The 20986-nt window shown below is 52.2% G+C and overlaps 1 protein-coding gene across 1 annotated transcript in view; it reads left to right on the top strand.

Annotated features, from left to right (window-relative positions):
- The window catches only part of LOC130588927 (immunoglobulin superfamily member 2-like), an 18061-nt gene extending 1972 nt beyond the window's left edge, over nucleotides 1-16089 (top strand). The window contains 6 exon segments of the mRNA XM_057389956.1: nucleotides 686-1197; nucleotides 3608-3991; nucleotides 6142-6546; nucleotides 10593-10994; nucleotides 11845-12240; nucleotides 13709-16089. Coding sequence (XP_057245939.1) covers nucleotides 686-1197; nucleotides 3608-3991; nucleotides 6142-6546; nucleotides 10593-10994; nucleotides 11845-12240; nucleotides 13709-13905 — 2296 coding nt within the window. The 3' untranslated portion in view covers nucleotides 13906-16089.
- Nucleotides 16090-20986: the final 4897 nt, after the last annotated feature.

Genomic DNA, 20986 nt, shown 5'->3' with positions numbered 1-20986 from the left:
AAAGGAAAGGAAAGGAAAGGAAAGGAAAGGAAAGGAAAGGAAAGGAAAGGAAAGGAAAGGAAAGGAAAGGAAAGGAAAGGAAAGGAAAGGAAAGGGAAAAGGGAAAAGGGAAAAGGGAAAAGGGAAAAGGAAAGGAATGATACCCCTGCTCTCCCATGGCCTGGCTTCAGCTTCTGACACACACATGGCACATCCCACTTGAGCACTTAGGGAGGCAGGAGCTTCCAGGCTTTGTGCAGTGACTGTGATGTTCTCTCATATCAGGGTGTAGGAACTGATCCAGGTGGGATACCCACAGATGGAGGGAGGGAGCAGCACTGGGGCAGGGAAGGGTGAGGGAAACACAGAGGGAAAGGCCCTGCTGGGAGCCCACCAAGTCCACGGGGTGGTGTGGTACTTYCACCTGGTGTTCAGCCCTACTTCCTCTATCCTGGTGTTGCACCAGTCTGCATTTGGGATGGTGAGGGGATGGGTTCTCATCTCCTTGGGGTTACCTAATTAATTCTGGCTGTAGTTCGACCGAAGAGGGTACTGCAAAGAGATTCACTGCTGTTTCGGCTCTGCTGAGGTTTTGGTCACTTCACACCTCAAGGGAAGCTCAGGGAATCCCTGTCAGTCAGCTACAGAAGATATTTCTCCTGTGCTGTCAGATCCCTTAGGACCTGGCTGTGGTTCCTTGGAGGCTGTCCTGTGCAGGGTCAGGAGCTGGATTTGGTGATTCTTGTGGGTCCCTTTCAACTCAAGATGTTSCATGATTCTGTGTTTCTCCCCTGTGCTCAGTGATTGCAGACACRCTCTCAGCTTCCATGGCTCCGCAAGCCCTGACCCTCAGTGAAGGGGATGCCCTGGAGCTCACCTGTGAGGTGTCCAAGTCCACAGCCCAGCAYACACACCTCTCAGTTGGCTGGCACCTCCTTCAGGGAGCAGGAGAACACCGCACCCAGGAGATCCTCACCCTCTCCAAGGACTTCATCCTGAAGCCAGGGCCCGGTTACGAGCGGAGGTTCCTGGAGGGGGATGTGCGGCTGAGCAAGGTTGGGAACAGCACGTACAAGCTTTTCATCAGGGGAGTGCAGCCATCCGAGCAGGGGCAGCTGTTCTGCGAGGCAGCTGAGTGGATCGAGGATCCTGACGGGACCTGGAAGGACATTTCCCGCAAGCAGACAGAGAGGACTTTGCTGGAAATCGTGAGCCGGGGTAAGGCTTTGTAAATTCACCTGTGGGCTCCAGCCCCTGGTGCATCCGAGGCTCTGTGGCAGCAGCCCTCAGTGCCCTTTGCCCGGCCACTGCTGCAGCCCAGGGACACACTGATGGGTCTGGCTGGGCACTGATGGCCGGGCTGGGCTGGGCTCAGGGCCAGGCAGCCCCTGGCTCAGCAGCTGTTGGTGTTTCCCAGTCTGGCTGTTCACGCAGCCGAATCCCCAACACCAGCAGCAAGGCCAGCCTCACGGATCCATGTGAGCTGTTAGCAGTGCTGCAGTGTGTGCCTGCAGCAGCCCAGCTCCAGAGTGTGGAAAACGGGGGTGTCACGCTGCCTCCAGGGTCTTGTGGCCCTAAAAAAGCACACCCCMGTCAGCTGCTTGTCATGGTGCCACAGGGGGCATGGGGGTGTCCTGYCTGTGCTGCACGGTTCTTGTCTGTCCCTGCTGCCCCCAGCCCGCCCTGGTGCTGCTGTTGATGAGGCCATTCCTCTCAGCTCCCTGCCTTCCATCCCTCCTGCCACGAGTCTTTGCTGGCTGCCATCCCTCACCCTGCCCTTCCCCCAGATGTGTGTGAGCAGCTGTGCCCAGAAGAAGGGAGGATCTCTCTCTCTCTCTCTCTCTCTCTCTCAGTCGCTTCACCTCAAAGCAGCCAAGACCAGGCTGTGGCCAGCTGATGTCCTTTTACATATGCAGTAGTGTGCAGTAAAATGGGAGCCAGTGTCCCGCTGAAACCCTACCTGTGGAGGTGCTGTGCCCTGTCCCCACTCCTCAGGGTGGAGGGAGGAGGCTGCRGAGCAGAGCTGGGGCAGTGAGGGGAACTGATGTCTCGTGGGAGGGTGGTGAGTCAGAGCAGGAAACCAAAGGAACAGATGGGTGAGAACGGAGCGCTCTGTACGTGGCTCAGGGGGGCAAGGTATCAGGAGGAGGGGGAGGGAAGCGGGAACTCTTGTCAGAGTCTGCTTCCCAAAACCTGCCTGACTGGCAAAGCTTTATTGCCCTCAATGTGCACTGTCTGCAGCAAAGGCTTTCCAGGCCTGGGGAACCATTGCAGTGAATGCACTTCCATGCATCCCCTTGTTGAGGCAGACACGACTGGCAGGGTGTGGTTTCAGGCATCAGTGCCTCATTCAGAGATAGACAAACCTTGTCAGAGTTTGGTACTCACCCTGTGGTCACTGTTAAAGAACGGAGATGATGGTGAGATGAGACAATGGTGGCAGTATTTGGGCTGCTGGCACTGCCACGGAGGGACAGCAGTGGCTCTACCAGCCCTCCTTCCATCATATCTGCAGGGCTGGATTCTTCCTCCAGCWCCCAGAGGGGGAGCCCAGGCTGAGGGAGGGACTGAGCCCCCATCACACTGAGAGCCAGTGACCGTTCTGACCACAGTGAACTGCTCTGTCCGTTTCTACAAACTCTCCAGCAAATATTTAGGAATGCCAAACATATCTGCAGCAGCTGGGATTCCTGTTCGCAAACTGTTTACGAGCCAGTGTTTAAATTCACAGGGTACTCTGCTTTCAATAAACTATTTGAGCGCTTCCAGTTGTGGTCTGGGAGCTGCTCTGTTTTAGTTCCAAGGTACAGCATTGTAGTCTTTCCCTTATTTTGAGACTCAGGGCTCACTGCAGTGACCCAGGGAGACAGGGTGGTGTTAGCCAGGCTCTCTGCCCAGGGAATCGGGGCTTGGCCCTTCCCCCAGGTTTTTGGCTGTGCCACTGCTCTGTGGGGTCATGGTGCAGGGTTTTGAGGCACCCTGTGGGTTTCCCACCTGCAGCTACTCTCCAGCCAGGCTGGTGCCAGGAGCCAGGGGTTGGAATGCCCAGCAAGGAAGGTGAATTGTGTCATGGGACCCAGAGATGGGGTCCTGACCTCAAACATAGCCCAAGAGGGTCAGCCAAGGGGAAGATGGCTTTTTGTTCTCCCTGTCACTGCCCTCCTTGCTCAGCACCCACTGCTTATTGTACAGGGGGCAGGATTGGGACTGGATGGCCTCCACYTTATCTTGCATCCCTCCTACCTCCCCGTGCTGTGGCAAGTCTTGACATTTCCACTTTCTGTAGGAACTTAACCCAAATCCTTTCCAGCTTGGAGAGCATCTCTTGCCCACAACCCACAGCAGCCATTGAGGGGGTGCAGCACACAGGACCTGCCACAGCAGAATCAGACAAAGAATTTGAATGCCAGCCCTTCACACACCTTTTTGTACCACAAGCAACAGAGTTAAAACCACCACTGTGATAAAACCCTTTTGCTCCCCTTTTTGGCTTGCAGGATATGYGTTCCCTGATGTTTCAACAGAGAATTCGCACCTGTTGCCCTCTGCAAGGCCATTGGTGCAGCCAGGCAGGAGAGGAGCATGGGCAGGGCCCCCCATCCTCCTCCTTGCCTCTGATTCCCCGCAGGCARAGACCTCTCCGTGGACATCGCTGCYRCTGAAYGGTCCCTTTCTGAAGGGGACACCTTGCAGCTGAATTGTGTGGTGGGAGYGCAGAAGAGCAGCAGCCGGCACTTTGAAGTGATTTGGCTCCTGGATAGCGTGGAAGTGGCCAGGATTGACCCCCATGGGGTCTTGATTTGGGAGGAAGGATACGAGGAGAGAGCCAAGCTGGGGCAGCTCCGAGCCTTCAAGCCGAGCAACACCGTCTATGTCCTTGTGGTGCRTGAGGTGGGGCTGAAGGATGAGGGCACGTACCAGTGCTCTGTGTCGGAAATGAGGGCTCCTGGAGACCTGCAGAGCATCCAGACTGATCTGTCATCAGGAGTGCAAGTCAACGTGAAGCCAGCAGGTGARTAAATCCCACTGACTGCTCTTCCAGGTGAAGCCTGCAGGATCCTTGGCTGGGGAATGCTTTGAGTCTGGCCTCATCTTGACAGGGGCAGCAAAAGTGCAGATATTCCTTTGTTTTTGATAGATAAGGGGGAAAGCATTTGCTTTAGCAAATATTAGAGTGRGAGAAAAAATATCAATCAACAAAGTGTAAACCTTTAGCCCAGTCTCTTCACAGTAAGTTTTGGGGCAAATAGGTAGAATTCTGAGGAGTCTGGGTCCTCCTGTGCCTTTGTTACTGAAAACTGTGAGCAACATCTGTTGCTACTCCTGAAAATCACAGGAAAACCCAGCAGAACAGACACATCTGGGCAGGGGTATCATTGCTGTTCCCATCAGGGTAGTCTCCCTGGTTTGGATAGATGATTTGTGAGAAACCACTCTAAGAAAAGTGTGTAGGAGGCTCTTGGTTTCCTGTCATAGGTAGATAATGGTTACTCTGATGTAGCAGGAGCTGCGTGCTGGGGCTCTGTTTCTTAACCAATTCTTCATGTATCCATGTCCCAAGAAAGACATTAAACAGAAAAAAAAACCCCAACCAAACCAAAAAAACCCACAACCACAAAGCCTTCTTTAAATTTATAAGGAAAGGCTGGTTGAAAATTTTAGACAATTCTGCAATTCCCTTCCTTTTCCCATGTCAAGATTTAGCGAATCTTTCCATGTAATGCTGCAGTATCTCTGGCTTTTCAAGCAGCACAGCATCCCCCCCAGCAYGGTAACTCCTGTTTGCAGAGAGCCACATGAACCTGTCCGTGTCCACCAGCACCCCACGGGTCATGGAGGGAGAGCCCCTGACCCTCCTCTGCGAGGTGCAGGGAGCCACTGGCCCCGTGTCYGTGCGCTGGTGGCACCTGCCACCGCAGCAGCCGGGTGACAGGGTGCTGGTGGCCACCATGGAGCGGGACGGCACCCTGAGCCTGGGCAGCGCCTACCAGGATGGGAGGACTCRGGGGAGCCTTCGGCTGGAGAAAGCGAGCCCTGGCACTTTCACTCTGGTGATCCCCAGCACGCTGGGCGAGGATGATRGCGGGCAGTACAGGTGTGAAGCCACACAGTGGTCCCGAGGCCGGAGCTGGACAGAGAAGGGAGAGGCAGCAGTGACGGTCAGCTCCATGGGTGAGTGCAGCCACCCCTGTTTGTGGGCTGGAGGCGATGCTGGACAGCAGGTGGACACTGAGCCCTGCTGTGCACTGAGCTCTGCAGGGTGTCCTAGGCCTGRGCACTCGGCTCTGGAATGATGCCGTTTGCCCCTTTCCACCAGGATGCTGGGGTCCTCCATGGGGGTTTTGGGAGAGACCAGTGGGAGACAGCATATGAAATGCCCCCAGACCTGAAGGGCAATAGCTTGGTCTTTCTGTCTCCTTAAGCTGAAATACAAAACATCTGTTCTAGAGACATAATTACTTGCAGTAATTAAGTTTAACAAAGCTACTTGTTGAGTTGTCTGGTGGTATTTGGTAGTATTTGTCAGAGATAAGCCCTAGTGCTGGCCTCTGATTGCTTCTCCTCCCCTCCTGTCTGAGTGCAGAGCCACCATCATCCACGGTGTGCAGTGCCCACATCCTTCCTTCTCGGGTGCCTTTATGCAGAGGCAGTTTTTGGCTGTGATTTCGGGTGGTGGTTTAGGGTGGTTTTCCTGTCCTGTTGCTGGGCTGGGTGCCTGAGAGCACCCGTCCGGCCACAGGAACTGTTCAGCTTTTATAGAGGGTGAGGGGAAGCAGCAAACAGGGCAGCAGCTTCAGCAGARGATCCCTGGCTCCTGTGGGACTGGGGACCCTGGAAGAGATGGTGCTCAGAGTTTTCGGGGAAACTGGGGGTGAGAAGGTGGGTGGTAGGAGAGGGCCGGGAGCTGCATGGGGCTGGCAGAGAACGGGGCAGCCAAGGGACAGTGGCACTGGCCAAGCAGCAGCAGCACTGCTGGTTCCATGGCCCTGCGGTGCCYGGGGCAGCCAGGATGGGGTGGCAGGGAGTGGCACGGGGCAGGATTGCTGTCCCCAAGCCACGGGACAGGATTGCTGTCCCCATGTCAAGGGTCACGATTGCTGTCCCCATGCCCAAGGGGCAGCATTGCTGTCCCCATGCCAAGGGCTCTCTCTTCCCAAGCAGGTCTGGGTCTGCACGCCACGCTGAGGAGCCGAATGGCCACCGTCACACACGGGCAGAGCTTTGAGCTCGTGTGCCAGGTGGACGCCRCCTACGCCCTGGAGGAGGTGCCCATGTCTGTGCGATGGCTCTTCCAGCCCAGCCCACCCGCCGGGCCCCTCCAGGAGCTGCTSCGGGTCTCTCCCGGGGGCTCCGCGGTCTGGGGGACAGCGCAGCCGCGCTTCCAGGGGAAAGCCCAGCTGGCGAAGGCTGGCACTTCCTTCAGGCTGCACATCCATGGTGCCCTGCCTGCCCATCAGGGTACATACCAGTGTGAGGTGGAGGTGTGGAGGAGGAACACCCTGTCCTTGGGGCAGCCAGCGGCCACTGCCAGCTCCAACGCCGTGGCGATAAAGGTGGTGCTGCCAGGTAAGCAGCGCCTTCAGCAAAGTTCTCTCCTGCAACTTTAAATCCATCAAACGTGACTGGGGCAACCAAGGCTGCAGATGTCTGGGGTCACCTCCCAGGGCTCCCTGGTGCTGCCTGTTCTGTTGCTTCCTCGGTGACTGACAAAACCTTGCAGGCAAATTTGGCAAGTGGCAATATCYGTTTGTTTGCAGACCATGCCAGGCATACAGGGATCAGCCTTGGCACCAGGAATTTAAGCCTGGTTTCTGGAAAGTAGCGCCCCCCAAGAAGCCCAGCTGCATGTTGGGGTGTGAGGCCATGGTGTGGGCTTCGGGGAGGCAGTGGGGAGAGTCCAGTCCCTGGAGCTGATGCTGCGATCTGCCTGCGTTCCCTGCCCAGCATATTCAGGGTAGCTGCGAAATCCCCAGGGCTCTCTGCCGGGCGCTGAGCCTCAGCGTGTCAGGGGCTCCGTGGAGAGGGGGCTCCTGCCGGGCTGCGCAGCCGGGGGCCTGCCCAGGGTTCCCTTTTATRGCCGCCCCCGCAGGCAGGGGCTGCGCTGCCATCCCTGCTGCCCGCATCCCGCTGGGAGCCGCATTCTCTTATGGAAGAGATGCTGCAGGCAGACCTCAGCCCCTGCCCTGCTTCCTGCCACCCTGGCAGCCCCCCGGTGTCACTGTGCCCTGCTCACAGCTGGGGCTGCTGTAGGAATGGGTGGGAGGGTTTGTCCTGGCCGAGACTCTGAGCCTGTGGAGGCAGCTGTGACAATATGCGTTGGTTCACATTTTGCCCTCGTGTCTGTTCTGCCAGTGAAGGAGAGTTCTTGCTCTTTTTTTCATGCATTAAGTGCTCCTTCCTCTAATCCTTGGATTTTTGGAATCACAGCCCAGTGAACTGAAATTATGAGTTTTTCATGTTTTTTAACTGATGGGTTTGCTGTGGCATAAGCTAATAYACTTCCTTCCCTCTTTGGGCTGTTTTCTCTGATGTCCTCACTCCTGCTCCTCTGCCACTCTTTCTTCACCCCTGTGGAGCTGGGATGCTCTGAGTAAYCCCTGAGCTACAGCCAGCAGGGACAGATGGCACTGAGGGTGACAATAATCAGCATTTTTGGGAACACATCTCTGGTGTAAATGGCATTAAGGTRAGCAGTGTAATTGCAGAGCACCTGCACAGAGGAGATGGTTGCAGCAAGAGACGACAACATTTGGCTCCAAAGGTGTCGCAGCTGTTGCTGGAGATGCTGTAAAGGTGCTGGGAACTGGGAGAGGGGGATGCACAGGGAGAGGTTGCTGCTGGCTCTGGTGCCATCCCTCTTGGAAARGCAGCACAAGCCAGCGAAGGATATTTGGGAAGGCAGAGAAGTCTGGGAAGGACRCAGACTCAGGCAGCAACAGGGTGAGGCAAAGCTGCAGAAAATGAAACTGCAAATCATGAAAATCACCAGGCTGCTTCTTCTCATGTAAAACCTTACAGCTGAAGCCTGCAGAGATACTAGAGTTCTTGACTTTTTGCTTCAGCACTTTATTTACTATTTAATGTCAGTCAATGCTTCAGGAGTTTACATGCTGCTGTGGTCTGTGGATCATTTTCAGATGGCAGGGACATCCATGAAAGATCATAACAGGCAGTGAAGCAGGACAGATCTTTTCCATCTCCAATTTCTTAGGTGGAGTCCCATAATTAGTGCTCCATGAGCCTCTCAGTGCAGCTGCCTGCTGTGACTTCCCCCTCTGGAATGAGCTGCAGGGGCTGTTTCACCTCCTGTCCCTCAGGCTAGCTGCCCACAGACTGTGCCCTTCTGCCTGCTCCACTACTCCTGGGCCAGGCAGAAAGTAAGGTGTCAGCAGGCAGGGTTCACAGGGAGGGAGGCAGAAAGATGCTCAGCTTGGTTAATTGAATTGAAAATGAAAGGGTAAACAGCACCACGTCTTTGTGCGAGAAAGGAAGAGGCAGGCATTAACTCTGCTCTGGCCTTGAGGTAATTGATCTTTAGCAGCAGAGAGAGGAGACCTGGAGCTGAAACAAAGGGGCTTTGCAGCAAGTGCTCTGCTTCCTCTTGAGGTGATCTCTGGGAGTGTAACAGCAATTCTGCTCATCAGAATGAAGTGCTCAAGGCAGAGGTTCCTGTGCCTCCTCTCTGAGYTCTCGTAGCTTTTCCTTCTCTGGGGCGTTTTCTGCCCCAGAGGGTGTCAGGCTGGGCCATACTGAAGCAAGACCCCCCCACCCCCTTCTTCCCTGGCAGTTCACCAACTGGTGAGTGATATCCTTGGTACTGAACAGGTGAAATCAAGAATTAAATGTGTTATTTTTTTCCAGTGTGACCAGTTCACTGTCATAGAAACACAGGATGGTGGAGGTTGGCAGGGACCTCTGGAGGTCACCTGGTCTGGCTCCCTGTGCAAGCAGGACCATGTAGAGCAGGCTGCCCAGGACCATTGCCAGGTGGCTTTTAAGTATCTCTGGTGTCCCCCTCTGAATATTTGTGCTTTCACAGAGCTGGCTCTGGAATGGATGTGCTTTTCAGTGCTAAAGTTTAAGACACCAACTTGTACCTAGTTCCCAAGTGTGCTCAGGCCTGTGTGATCTCAGTGGTGCATCTGATGAGTTTGCACAGGTTGCCAAATAGAGTGATTGCTGTCCCCTCTCTTCTGCTTTTTGCCCACACCAGCACCCAGGGGCTGAGCTCAATGGGGCTCAGTTGTCCCCTGTGGCAGAKGGTGTCCTGCTGCTCACCTCACGTGCAAGGAAAGTGCTAAGGATGGAAACTCAGCCTACAGTCCCTTAAAACCGTGCTGGTGTCTCCTGCTGAGTGATTGTGCCTGCCCAAGGGCAGACACTGTGTGTGCTYCTTGCCCTGACTGCTGCCTACATGTGACAGAGGTGGTGCATCAGCGTGGAGGGGAAATGCAGGTGATGGGAGAACCTTTAAAGAGAGGGATTTGCAGCCCTTTTGCTGCTGGAGGAGAGGTTCCAGTATCAAGGGATATGCTCTGGGAAGAGATTCAGGCACACGCACATGGGGGACTGTTGGCGCGGCCATTTGCAAGGAGACGGGGAGAGACACATAAACGACCTCGTAGACTTGGTTGTACGTGCTATCTCATCCGCTTTATTAACAGAAGCCGAGGCTTTTTATACCCTTGGCTCGTAATGGCGGTGGCAGTTAGACGTAACGCTTTTTGTAACAGGAATAACGGTAACTTAACGTACAGAAGCTCTTACTAACGCTCTAAAATTCCTTATATGGTAGCTCTGCCGTTGCAGGGGACTCGCGCTGACTACCCTCACCATAGGGTTATATTGTGGCTTCTCACGGCCTCGCGGGCGCTCGAGATAGACCCGACTGGAACTGTTACAGCGCCTGCCGGCTGTTGGCCAACGGTGGCCAACGGCACCGAATGTTCCAGATCCTTCACGGACCTTCTCGGCCCTTACCAGGCCTAGGCCCCACAATGGCTTACCACAGGGGACAGAGCTGCAGGCATCCCCACAGCTCTGAATCATGGCTGGGTGTGATCACAGCACGTGTGCAGGACCCTGTTGTGRGGTTTTGGATCAATCCCCACAGCAAACACCTGAGATGGCAACTGTTAGCAAAACCCACAGAGGCTCTGTGGTCTCTGTGTGATGAGAGACGCTTGTTCACAGTCTCCGAAGCCGTGGGCTGGTGTTGTCACACACGTGTGAGCCTGCTGGCGGAAGCAGTGCTAGACAGACACATTTGCTTCAGATGGAGGCTTTGCCTCCAAGCTCCATCGCAGTGGCTGCCTGCATCCCCCATCCCTGCTCCATGGTCCTGTGGCACCTCCTCTGCTGCTCTCCAGCCCGGTAACACCCAGCTGTGACTCCCTGCTATTTTTCAAACAGTGATGTGTTTTTGTGTGATTTGCTCCTTCCCTCCTCCCTCCACCCCTCTGCTCCAGCATCTGCTATGGAGTCTTTGTCCTCTGTGCACCCTCTTCCTCCCTCCTCGCTCAGTGAGTTTCTCTCAGCTTTATTCCTCTCCTTGCCAGCATCCCTGTGTTGGCAGCCACATCTGGCATGGTTATTTTGTTTCTCCATTTCAGAAAGCAAGCTCCAGGTTGCTACAAAAGACAGCTCTGTGGAAATTGTCGGTGGYAACGCAGCCATTGAGTGCAGGATTGTGTTTGCTCACAACAATTCACAGTTTGCTGTTACCTGGTACCTCCTGCCTCTTCTGCCAGACGCAACCCCCCTACAAATCGTCAGGGCTGACTACAGCAGCGTACTGGAGTATGGGTCTGAATTCAGCTCTCCTGTGGAAAAGTCCCGGTTCCTGAGCCAGAGGGTGTCCAGTGACATATTCCAGCTGCAGATTCTGTCTGCAAACCCCAGGGATGAGGGCAGGTACTACTGTGTGGTGGAGGAATGGCTCTGGCTGGTGGATGGCTGGTACAAACTGGGAGAGGGAGCATCGGGAAGGACCACGCTGGAGTTCAAACACTCAGGTGAGCAGCTGTTATCCCTTGTGCAGGAGCTGCTGAGGAAGGCTGGATCAACTTATGACATGCTCCTGCCAGGCCTCTCCTAAGCTGGCAGGGCTTAGGAAAAGCAGCAGCTCCTGCCTTGGATCTGAGGCTTAGGGATGCAGGAGTTGTCAGTGCCTCTCAAAGGGAAATAGGGAATTAGGAAGATTTACTACATCCTCCCAAACCAACCGAGCTGCTATTTTTGCCACTGGCAGATGGAGTGGAAGGCTTCATAACAAAGKGAATTGTGGCCTTTTTCTTTTCCCTCCAACACCTGGTGCCCTTGGTTGGTTGTACAATGYTGTGAATAGAGCAGCTGCCCTTTCCTGGTACTCCTGAGCATCCTGAAGCAAAACACTTGGTTTTCCTTCCCCTGCAGCAAATTGCTGAGAAACAAGACTGAAGGTTCAGCTGCTCTCACCTTGATCCCTGCCCCATTGGGGTGCATGCTGGGTCTCCTTGGCTCAGYTCTCTCCCCTCAGCCTTGCTTGGTGCATGAATTGCTGCCCTAATTAAAGTGGWTCAGGGAATTCCAGCTTCCTAAATATCTTTCAGTCCAAAAGATGCCTTTATCACTTATTTGGAGGGGGTGGGAACTATTACAGCACAGGAGGCAGAAAGGATGGGCAAGGTGGGGATACAACAGYCCAGGGTGAATGAGCCACAGGAGCAAGGGGCCTGAGGATGTCCTGCAGGGGCTCTTGCCAGAGGCCATTCCAATCCCACTGCTTTGCTCTAGAGGGTTTCTGTCAGCCTGTGGGGGCAGGGAGAAGCATTTCTACAGTAGTACAACACCCCAACATCTCTTTGTGCTTGCACCCTTCCCCAGAGGGCGAGCTGCAGATGGAGAACGCCAACCGCAGCATCTCAATGCAGGAGGGCGAGGAGCTGACGCTGCCCTGCTGGCTGCGGGCTGCCCCCCTGCCCGGCACTCGCCTCTCAGCCACCTGGTTCCAGCTGCAGAGCGGTGGCCGTGACAGCGCCCTGCTGGCCCTGCGCCACGATGGCACCTTGGAGTACCCCCGGCAGCGCCTGGCGGGGAGGCTGCACCTCCGGCACCCTTCGGCCGGCAACTTGAGCCTGACTGTGAGCAGCGTGGAGAGCGGGGATGCCGGGGTCTAYTACTGCCGGCTGCAGGAGTGGCAGCAGCGGGGCGAGGGGAACCACTGGGCTCCGGGAGCCTCGGCGCGCTCGGGGTACACCCAGCTCACCACCATCCCGCCAGGTAACGCTGCTGGGCCTGAGGGGCTGCTCACACAGCGGGGCTTGTCACCCCAGGGCCAGAACCCTGAGTGTTTTGGGGAAAAATCCTTGGTGTGAGTTTTCTGACCTCTGTCTCTGGTGAGGTCCCTAAAAACAGCCCTGGTCCCTTTGGGGTGAGTTGGAGCACATGCTGGGTGCAAAGTTAAGGAGTCGGTTCTGCAGGCAAAAGTTTAAATAAATAAAAGCAAGGGTTTTGGTCAGGTGAACGCAGCGTTTTTAGGAAGGAAAGAGGCAGGAATTGTTGCTGCTTTGGGCAGATCGAAGGCTCAGATGACCCATGTGGAGGAAAAAGTATAACCTGTGAAATCAATTGTGATGYACCCGGCTGAGAGAACCCTGCAGCTGCACTCACACCTTCAGCTCTGGAGCTGCCGCACCTGAAGCCAGCAGGGGTGCCCAAGGGTTGTGGCTACTGCAGCAATTCCCAGGGCTGGCCAGCAGGGAAAGGATGACCTGCAGAGCCCTCTCCTGTGCCTTTTGCTCTCACAGCCACAGAGCCTGCTCTGATGGCTCTGCACCTACAGCAGAGCTGATCTGGGTTTAATGGCACAGAGTGACAGCGCTTCATCCCCCCTGCTGCTGTGTCACTGCTGGTTGTCCATCACGGCTCCCTCTGGCACTCAGATTTCTCCTCCATCAGCTCCCTCTTGTCTCTTGTTACCCATTACTAGTGGAGTAACCATTGCTAAAATTGCTCAGTAACTGCTAGTATATTCTGCTCCAATTTTTGAATAAGTGTTTTTGCCAAGTGGTTTTCATGGCTTTCACAAAAGGCAAAAGATTAGCTGGGTGTTTTTTCTTTTTTCCTCTCTTTTAAATTATACTTTTTCTTTTTGGAGGGGTGGCCCTGTGTGTTTATCCAGTGATGCAGGTATCTTTGAAGCATGCAGCAGCCTCCACATCAACTGGGGAGCTGCTGTGGGATGAGGGTGGTGCTCACAACTGCCTGCAGCTCAGTGTGGATGAAATGCGATAGCAGGCAGCAGAAACATGGAGGGGGAGGTGTCTGGGGGACACAGGAATCTCTTGATCTGGTTTCCTTTGTTTTCCTCTTGTCCTTTCTTGCTCGGTGGTGCAGCCTGTGACAAACTCTGGTGTCACTGGTGTCAGGCAGGGACCCAGAGGGGTGATGAGTGTGTTGCTTTTCCTTACTGAGCCCAGTCTGGAGTGGGCTAGCTGAACAACTGTGCAGTTTCTGTTGGGATGCTTCAGATAAACAAGCCAAGGCCTTATCTGACCTCCCCAGACAAGAAATTGAGGCAAATTACCTGGTTTCTCTCCCCCTTCTCCTCAGGTAGCCTGTATGAATTCYTAAAGATTGGTAGCTGCTGAAGATTGAGGAAAAAATGTTAAGAAAATAGAACTTAGAGAAACAGTAGGAGAGAGAAACTCTATCTTGGGGCCTCACTTTTTCTTTCCTTTTCCTTCAGAGTCAACAGTCATGTCCAGGATCTGCTCATCCCCTTCACTGCTGAACTTCATCTTATTCTTACCACTGGTTCTGATCCTTCTCCTGGCCCTCGCTGTCTGCTGCTGGTACTGCAAATTCAGGAAAAACAAGAAGGGCAACATCACAGGAAGCCAGCTGGTGGAACTGGAATGGGATGGAGAGGCCAAGAAACCTTAGCTGGTCCRTAGAGGCAGATGTTACTGGAAGGAGCAGAGCTGAGGAGGACTGAGTATTTGCAGAGGGGCTTTTTATTGTTTTGTAGAAGCTCTTGCAATAAATCCTTGAGATTGTGCSTTTGCTTTTGATGGAATGAAGCAGCTTTGGGATTACTGGGCTAATAGGGTTTCCATAACAAGTGTTCCTGTCTTTTAGGTTAGGTACTCACCCATTTCACATTCTGTTCACTGTGGTATTTTTGGGGTCCTTGCAGTGTGCACCTCCYGCTGTGGATGGAAGTGGTGCTATTCCTCTGCTGGAATAAGGGAAAAAACAGCTCTTTCTGCACTGTGACACAAAAGTACCACATTTCTACTCATTTTAGGTGTCTTGATAAAATCTATGTGGTATCCAGGCTAAAAACCATGATAGAGCTGGAAATGGAATACTGGTACCCCATTTAAGTCATCACATTTGGCTTTGCCCACCTTTTGCTGGGCAAGTTCTTGGACCCTGCTGCTTTCACAATATGAGAACACCTTTGACCAAAAAACATTATCTCCAAAACAAAATCATCACAAAACCTGTCACAGGAACATGAGGACTGAGCAAGGCTGGCTGAGCCTGAGGAATGTGCAGAGCAGAGGAATTGCAGCCATCCACAAAATACCAAATCCTGTTGACCCAGTGAAGGAATCACATGGAGTTTTGGATTCCGGAAGGAAGATGTGGACACCAAACTGTTGGTGAGATGAGAGGACAAACCTTCCAGCTCCTTCCTTTGCTTCTGCTGTAGAAGACAGCATCTATCCCTCATTGCTGGGCTTCTGTGGGTGAGGAAGCAGCTGGGACCTGGTATCAGACACAAATAGGTTATCCCTTGCAATAACAAAACCCGTGTGGGTGCTTGTGGGACAGCTCCTCCATTCTCTGGAATCCAGATCAGGCTTTTCAAGGCTGAGGAGCTCTGCTATCCAAAGAGTGTCTGGCTGATGCATTAGAGGAAAGGAGATTTCTGTCCAAGGGTAGTCAACCCCTAACTGTGAAAAATGGGATGTGGTCCCAGCAAGATTTAAGATYGGGGCAAAAGCAGTGTCCTCAGACAAAAGGAGGTGTACAGAAACCACAGCAGRCATTTATGAACCTGCTTCCTGTGACCACAGAGAGGTTTGGAGACACCACAGCCCCTCTAAATGATGTGTTCCTGTCCTTCACTTGCTTTACAGTTAGGAAAGCTGCCTGACTTGATCCTGAAGAGGTAGGTGCTTCAGCCCCTTGAAAAGGCACTTCTTGCACACGTTTAAGCCTACTGCTCCTGTTCCCCTGCTCTCTGTCTGCACTGGCTGGCTCTGGCTCGCTCAGCCTCCCCCACGGGATGTTTTCTGGACCCCGTGCAGCTTTTCCCTTTGCTGCCCTGACCCCAGCTGCCTCTCCCGCAGTGTGAGCACTCAGAGCTGCCCACGGGGCTCTCCGCAGAGGTTTCCCCCCTGCCTGGTGGGTTATGTCCCGTTTACACATCCCAGTAGGATGTTTGGTTTTCTCTGTGCGAGTGACAGTGCGGCGTTGTTTGTGCTTGGCTGTGCTCGTCAGGCTCCTCTCCTGCAGATYTGCTGTCTGGTGAGTTGTGTCTCTGCTGTGTGCTCAGGCTGTTTTCCTGTCTAACCCCCAAACCCCATTTGCAGGGGGATGTTGAACAGCTTTCTGCACCGGCTTGTGGAAGATCCTGCTGTCTGTCTCAGCCCTGTCTCAATAAAGCTTTAACTCATGGGCCAGTTTCAGTCTGTTTKGCAGAGAAGCAGATGCTCCCAGGGTTTTAAACTCCTACAATTTTCACAGGAAGTTGTAGGAGGATGAARGTGAGGAGGCAGATGAGTTGTCCCACCAAGGGAAGGCTGCAGTGTGAGTTGGCTGCTGGCRCCCAACTTGTGTTTAGGGGATACAGAAAAGAGGTGTAGGTGTGCTAGGGCATGGAAAGGAGAGAAAGAACTGCTTTTGACTATAAACTATTAACAATAAATCTATTGTTATTTTGTGCTGTTCTTCCATGTCTTCATTTGGATTGTTTCCTTAGTTTGCCCAATAATACCTTGGAAGCATACTCCACAAACCTTGGTAAAGTCAAGAATATATGATTATATATTCTTGGGGTACTCCTTACCCCTTCCCACAAGGCTTGCAGTCTTACTGCATGGGAGATAGGATGGTTTGCTTTTCTTTTGTTCAAAACAAACAAAAAAAGTTGTTGATTTTTTTTCCTTGCATTCTTTTAGTACTTTCAAGTACTTTGTCTCTGTATCTCTCTGGGGATTATAGTTAAGAATATGGTGTTCACTTTCCACTTCTTTTTAAACATAATTTTGCCCTATTCTCATCACTTGGTGTCTCACACCTCCTCAGATATTACCACAGCAAACTAGAAACAGATGGCTTGACAGCCCTAAGCATGGCTTAGGATGAACCTYATCACAACCATCTATTGGACTTATTCGGGTGGCTGCTCATTACCAGGGTGCTGGGGACAGCCCTTACCCTGCAGCAGCAGTTTTGTGTGTGGGTCAGGCTCTGAAAGCYGTGTGAGCTCTGAGTGACCCCGCTGGGTTTGGCCATGCCCCAGGCTTGTACCCGGCCACCTCAGYGCTCCTTTGCAGGTCTGTGGAGGCCTCTTTTCTGCCATCTGATCTGCACACAAAAGGCTGCAGACTGCTGCAACGTGAGATTTTTGTGTCTGGTGGACTGGGGAAAAAAGGTGGGTGGAGGGAGGGAGGGAGGGAGGTTTCTCCATCAATGGGGCACTTTCTTCTTCTACCCATTTTTGCTCAGTTAAACAGAACCCCGTGTAAGTAGCAGCCTTCTCTTCATGCAGGTCTAGAGGTTTTAATTTAAGTTTGTAAGTGTGCTTAGGGCCTTGAGGAAAGGGTCTGCAAGGAGAATGTGCGGTTTTGCAGCAGTGGGGCTTTTTCCCTTTTATTTTTTTTCCTGGCTTTGCTGGGTCACTGCCAAACCCCTCAGCTGTGTTTTTAAGAGGTATTTTTTCCATGAGTGGACTTGGAAAGAGTTGTAACTTACCACAGCAAAAGCTCCAAAACAATCCTATTTTTAAAGAGAACAATTCTGCCAGCTAAGGTAAATGTATGAGAGGGAGAGAGATGTGTGTGCTTGGTGGATCGGGGGGAGGATGTTGATTTTGCTCCTGGTTTCAACCACCTTCACCTTCATCTCTTCATTACTTCCTATTAGCTCTGAGTTGGTGTTGAAATTTGACATTCAGTTTTCTTCCTGTGATAAAATATTTAAAAAGTGGAAATAAAAGAAGCAGTTTTGATATCTGCTTTGGTCTCACTCGATGCCATTTTGCATTCCAGCTGGTTCCTGCAGCCCCTGCTTGTTTTGTGTGTCCTTTGGCCTTGGTCTTTGTCGCCTCAGACAAAGCAGAGCCACTCCTAGAACTCTGAACCTTCCTTAATCATCAAGAAACTGCTGAATTGCATCTGCCTGCTGCTGGGGTTTTGGTCMTTCTCAAATCATCTGMTCCTCCCTCTTTTCTTCCAGCAGAYAATAGGGCATTGCAGTCATAATTATTGTTATAGTTGCAGTTGCACAGGGCAGAAAAGGGCAGCCCTTGCCCTGGAGTGATGCTCTGCAGGGCAGAAGCAGTACAGCTGTGAGGCTCAGCGTGGGAAGGATCTGTGAGAGGTGGTAATGTGGTATCTGGCTCACCTTGCTGCCACAGCAAGCAGGAAGGACCAGCTCAGTGTCTTTTTAGCCAGCTGTACTCATGAGAAAAGATTCTGGTTGTGGTGGTGTGGGACCGACAAGATTCATGGTCCCCTAACTGTCTGGGTATTTAAAAAAAGCAAATAACAATCCTTTCATGGGCACTGTTCAAACCAAACACGAGAGCGCTTCCCTTGCAGCTCCTGTTCGGAAATGCGAACTGGAAAGCAAGGATCAGGCGCTCCTTGCTTCTGGACTCCGGACAGGAAGCAGAGTACTACAAGCCACAAATTCAAGCATGTGCTTGTGCTAGGGCTTCCTTTTATCCCTTCACTACATTTTTCCCCCTGTGTGTTTCTAAGGACAGTTATATATTTGAGGGATGTTGGCAGGGACCTGAACYTCCCTCCGCAGCCCGTGCCAGTGAGCTCTCCAGGGATGTGTGAGTGCTAGGTCGCTCCTGCCGTGGCAAACCACTCACCTCCATCAGCAGCTCTATTTCACCAGAATTACCAGGCAGAGGCTGTTTTGTCTTTCAGGGGGCATTGATCTCCTCCTCCCTGCAGGGGCAGCTCCTGAGCTGCTGGGCAAAGGGAGGGAGCTGCTCCTCCCCATGGCACTGCCCTCAGACCTCCTTGGGAACCATCCCAAGGCAAAGCGAGCGCTGTGGGGCAGAGCCTGATTCCTGGCCTCTCCTGTGCTGTACCCGCTCCTTGTAGGGGCGAGAGGAACATTTGTTTCTAGGGCTGCCGACTAAGTGTGAAAATTGACCTGCTGGGGCCAGAATGCTGGTTTTGTCATTATTTCAAGCATGAGGGAATTAATGGGTGAGTGYTGGAAGCAGCATGGCATGCCAGGAGGGGCTGCGACTCCTCCCAGCCCCCTCGTGGGATGCTAATAGGGAGGAGAGGTCCGGTGTCCCGTTTGAAAGAGAGGGGCCATGACCAATCGATGTTAAATGTGGCAGGAATGCCTCACGCGGTGGCCGCGGGATAAAAGGCAGAGGCAGCCCRAGCTGTAAAGACATTTCATTTCCCTGGTAATGAGGGAGACACACTGTGGCAATGAAACCGGCGAGAGGGAGGCTGCGAGATGCTAATTTCTGCTCCTGCTGCCGCTGCTGCTTTGATCTGAAGCAAATGCCCGTTTTAAATTGCAAACGGATGCAAGTCAGATATCATCCAGCCAGTGGCTTACAGGCTTAATGAAGTGGGACGGACGCTTCTGCCTGGCGATGTTCGGAGGGGCAGGCAATTCAGGGAGGAATTACTGAAGGTSTAAAGAGACGGGGGGCAAGGACAGGGGGGATGTCACAGGCTAACTCTCAGCGTGGCCCAGTGTCCCCGGCTTTCTGTCCTTGGGGAGCTGTGCCTGTGGCTGAGCCCCCTGCAGCCCCCTTGACAGACTGTCCTGGTGTCACATGCCCGCGTTTTAAGGCACTCATCCTGTACAAGGTCATCTTGCTCTCTGGTCTCAGGGTGTGAATGTCAATTTGGGGCATTCTGTGAGGTGAAGGTATGGGAGGTTCATTTGTGCTATCATTTGGCTTTTAATTTAACTTGAGCAAGACAACTGACAAAGTTGCTCTGGGATAGACCCAGAGGTCCCTGGGGATGGAGTCATTAATCCAGAAGTAGTGATCTGGGAGCCTGGTGGCTGATACTGGACAATGACAGCTTCTTGAGATGCTTTTGGGCAAAAATACRCCCTGTCTTGAAGAATGAACATCTAGAGGGGTATTTATTACGCTTTTCACGAAGACAAGGCTTTTGGGTGCTAGGATGAGGCTGGAATTTGTTGTGTGCCTCGTATGGGTGTTCAGGGGTTTGGATGTCTCTGCAAGCTGCTGTGCTTGACCAGGCAGGCATGAGAAACCTGAGGGACCTTCAGGCACCTGGCAGGATTGACCTCTGCACTAAGCAAGGGAGTAAATGGTCTGGCTACTGAAAAAGGCAAGTATGGCTCACAAATCCATGAGGTTCTTTGAAGGAGTCAGCATCTGGATGGGAAAAATCTCATGGTTGTGGTCCACAATGTCCATCGTTATTACAGGAACTAAGTAACGACAGGATAAGTGGCAGCTCCTCGCAGGGCTGAGCTACCAGTTAAAAATACCAGGCAGAAAAGAAAGTAAATGGTTCTGACAGAAAAGGGAGGTCACCAGCGATGAGACCTGCGCTGTTCAACAAGCACAGAAACAGGCTGGGAAAGGATGATTGCTAAACAAAGACAGACGATACCAAGTTAATCAAGGCATTAGCAGCAAGGGCTGACTGATGGAATGCAGGGGTGGTACCAGACTGAGTGCGTAACAAAACAGATGACATTTGTGTAGGTGACTGTAAAGTGAAACACGGCAGAAATTAATCAGTTTCATGTATGGAACGATGGGCTCTGAGCTGAGCACCATTCAGAAGCAGTACCTTGATGTGAGAATAGCCAGGTGTATTAACACCTGCACGATGATAACAGCACCAAAAGAGCAAAAAGCCACAATGAGTTRTGGGGAAATAAAGATCAAAACACCATTTTGTTGCTGTGTACACCTCGGTAGTGCACACACCTCTGCAAGGCTGTTCCTCCACGYCCAGAAAGGACAGCAGACCTGGCCAGGCCACAGGGAGGGCTGGCAAACAGCTTTGGGTTTTTTCCTAAAAATGTTTCTAAAAGCATTAGAATCCCCTTTCAGTACTGTAAATCATGTTAATCTGTAGGCCACTAGGCAAGATGAAGCTTTTAGATTATCTGTTATCCTTTCTTTTTCTACAGCAGCATCTATTCAAGGACTTCACACTATCACAATAAGATAGCTGAGAATATTTTCTGCTTAACAAATGAGGAACTTAGACATAGTGGTTTGCTGTGAAACAGGCAAAGAAATCAGAAATCTGTTTTTTATGATATCTCTAGAGAAAGAGACAAGAGAAAAGACTGACTCTAATAGTGAGAATCAAAGGGAAAAACCTCTCTGCTGGATCCAAAATAAGTTTCCATAGAAACCGATTTTTCTGAGAATGAATTACTGCAGTATGAAATTAAGATTGTGGATCTAATTCTGCAAAATATTTAAGCATGTTCCTTGCTTATCCCTATTCAGCTCAAGATGCAAGCATGTGATTTCCATGGAGGCTTATGTGCTTTATTTGATGGAGGTAGAAATAAGGATAAGCTGTGTTGAAGTGGGATACAGGTTTTCTTGTGCTTCCTTTTCACTGACAAACTTGCAGCTTATTTTTTATGACAGCATGTGTTACTTTGCTGCCAAAAGTACAGGCCCCAGTGCCTCAATCTGAGAGTTCAGCACAAAGTTCCATCAGACTTTAGCCACTGCTGGGGAGCGGAGTCAGCAGAGTTTTTACATTGCTGGGTACTTTATTGTTTTKTTAAT

This window comes from Malurus melanocephalus, unplaced genomic scaffold, assembly GCF_030028575.1.
Source record: "Malurus melanocephalus ecotype Western Australia unplaced genomic scaffold, MMel_1.1 scaffold_21, whole genome shotgun sequence".
Taxonomy (NCBI): Eukaryota; Metazoa; Chordata; class Aves; order Passeriformes; family Maluridae; genus Malurus; species Malurus melanocephalus.
This window is presented reverse-complemented; position numbering and strand designations above follow the sequence as displayed.